Raw genomic sequence first — 2908 nt, 5'->3', positions numbered from 1 at the left:
GAAGAATTTCCAAATGGAGTCACTTCCTCCAGTACAACTTCAAGGAAAGAATCCATAAAGGTTCTCTCTTCTGATACAAGGTCATTGAGAGAATGTCCCTCTTCCTCAGACCCAATTCACGATAACAAACCTACACAACTCTCTTCTTTTTCTGACCCAATTTCACTGAGTGCCCACACAAAAGAAGTTCCCTCTTCTTCAGTTACTGAATTATTAAAAGAAGCCATAGAAGTTACTAATTTGTTTGATAAAACTTCACCAAGAGAAGCAATATATGTTCCCTCTTCTCCCAACACTGTTACGGTGAGCAAACACATGCAAATTTCTTCTTTCTCTGATCTAAATTCATCAATTCCTGACAAAAAAGAAGTCATGTCTTTCCCAAGTCCATTTTCATACAAAGAAGCCATGCAAGTTCCTGATTTCTCACACACAGGATCATCACAGGAAGTCATTCAAGCTCCTTCAAGCTACCATGCCATCTCAGTCAGTAAATCCACACAAGTTCCTATTTTCTCTGACCCAAGTTCACTGACAGTATGCATAGAAGAGCTTCCATCGTTCCCAACTGTAATTTCATCAAGTGAACGCATGCAAAATGCTGATTTCTCTGCCACAAGTTCAAATCAGGAGGTCTTGCAAGTTCTCTCTATCAGCCATTCTGTTTCAGCAAGCAAGTCAACACAAGCTGCTGCTTCCTCTGACCCAAGGTCATCAATGATTGTCGTAGAAATTATGTCGTCCCCAGGTCCACTGTCAAAAAGAGAATCCATAGAAGTTTCTGATTTCTCTGATACAGGATCACCAGACGGACCCATTCAAGATTCCTTGAACTATGCTACCACAGCAAAAAAATCCACACAAGTTCTTAAACTCTCTGACTCCAGTTCATCCACATTATGTCCAGAAGAACTTCCATCAATACCACTTATAGTTTTGTCAACAGAATCTGCAAAAGTTCCTGACATCTCTGCCACAAGTTCTTCTCGGGATGCCATGGGAATTCCCTCTACAATTCAGACTCTTTCATCGAGTAAATCCACACAAGTTCCTATTTTCTCTGACCCAAGCACATCCACCACATGCATAGAAGAACTTTCATCTCTCCCAGATCTAGTTACATCAAAAGAATCCACACAAGTTCCTGATTGCTCTGCCAAAAGTTCTTCTGAAGATGTCATTCAAGTTCCCTCTAGAATTCATGCTCTTTCAGTGAGTAAATCCACCACAATTCCTGGGGTATCTCAGCTACCTTCACCAACTACTAGCACAGAAGAAGTCGTGTCTTTCCCAGCTCCATTTTCATATAGAGAACCCATGCAGGTTCCTGATTTGTATGACAAGAGATTGCCACAGGAACCCATGCAAACTCCCCCTGCCAACCTTGCTATGGAAGTGAGCAAATCCTCACAAGTTTCTACTGTCTCTGACCCAAGTACATCCACAAGGCCCATGGAAGAAATTCCATCATTCCTAGATCTAGTTACACCAAAAGAATCCATGCAACTTCCTGACTCCTCGGCCAAACATTCTTCTCAGGATGTCATTCAAGTTCCCTCTAGAATTCACGCTCTTTCAGTGAGTAAATCCACAACAATTCCTGGGGTGTCTCAGCTATCTTCTTTGACTGTTGCCTCAGAAGAAGACATGTCTTTCCCAGCTCCATTTTCATGCAGAGAACCCATGCAAGTTCCTGATTTCTCTGACAGGAGATTGCCACAGGAACCCATGCAAACTCCCTCTGCCAACCTTGCTATGGAAGTGAGCAAATCCTCACAAGTTCCAACTGTCTCTGACCGAAGTACATCCACAACATCCATAAAAGAAATTCCATCATTCCCAGTTCTAGTTTCATCAAAAGAATCCATACAACTTCCTCACTCCTTGGCCAAACATTCTTCTCAGGATATCATTCAAGTTCCCTCTAGTATTCATAGTCTTTCAATAAGTAAATCCACAACAATTCCTGGGGTGTCTCAGCTATCTTCATCGACTGGTGGCTCAGAAGAAGACATGTCATTCTCAGCTCCATTTTCATACAGAGAACCCATGCAAGTTCCTGATTTCTCTGACAAGAGATTGCCACAGGAACCCACGCAAACTCCCTCTGCCAACCTTACTATGGCAATGAGCAAATCCTCACAAGTTCCAACTGTCTCTGACCCAAGTATATCCACAAGGCCCATAGAAGAAATTCCATCATTCCCAGATCTAGTTTCATCAAAAGAATCCTTACACGATCCTTTCGGCACTGCCAAAAGTTCTTCTCAGGATGTCATTGAAGTTCCCCCTCAGATTCACACTATTTCAGCGATCAGATCCACACAAGTTCATATTTTCTCTGACCCAAGTACATCCACAACACGCATAGAAGAAATTTCATCATTCTCAGTTCCAGTTTCATCAAAAGAATCCATTCAATTTCCTGACTGTTCTGCCACAAATTCTTCTGAGGATGTCATTCAACTTCCCTCTAGAATTCACACTCTTTCAGTGAGTAAATCTACAAAAATTTCTGGGTTGTCTCAGCCAACTGCATCGACTGTTGGCACAGAAGAAGTCATGTCTTTCCCAGCTCCATTTTCATACAGAGAACCCATGCAAGTTCCTGATTTATATGATACGAGATTGCCACAGGAACCTGTACAAACTCCCTCTGCCAAGCTTGCTATGACAGTCAGCAAATCCTCACAAGTTCCTACTGTCTCTGACCCAAGTACATCCTCAGAGTGCATAGAAGAATTTTCACCATTCCCAGTTCTAGTTTCATCAAAAGAATCCTTACAAGATACTTATTGGACGGCCAGAAGTTCTTTTCAAGATGCCAGGCAAGTTCCCCCTCGGATTTATACTATTTCAGCGAGCAAATCCACGCAAGTTCCTATTTTCTCTGACCCAAGCACATCCA

At 42.2% G+C, this 2908-nt stretch overlaps 1 protein-coding gene across 1 annotated transcript in view; it reads left to right on the top strand.

Moving 5' to 3' along the window:
- The first annotated feature begins 408 nt into the window (after positions 1-408).
- LOC114040715 (mucin-5AC-like) overlaps positions 409-2908 on the top strand; it is a 37028-nt gene continuing 34528 nt past the window's right edge. Inside the window, exon 1 of the mRNA XM_027858861.1 lies at positions 409-1448. Within this exon, the coding sequence (XP_027714662.1) occupies positions 409-1448 (1040 nt within the window). The remainder of the gene's footprint in view (positions 1449-2908) is intronic.

The sequence above is a fragment of the Vombatus ursinus genome, unplaced genomic scaffold (assembly GCF_900497805.2).
Source record: "Vombatus ursinus unplaced genomic scaffold, bare-nosed wombat genome assembly UNPS02013931.1, whole genome shotgun sequence".
NCBI lineage: Eukaryota > Metazoa > Chordata > Mammalia > Diprotodontia > Vombatidae > Vombatus > Vombatus ursinus.
Note: the sequence above shows the minus strand (reverse complement) of the source record. Positions and strands in the feature narration are given on the sequence as shown.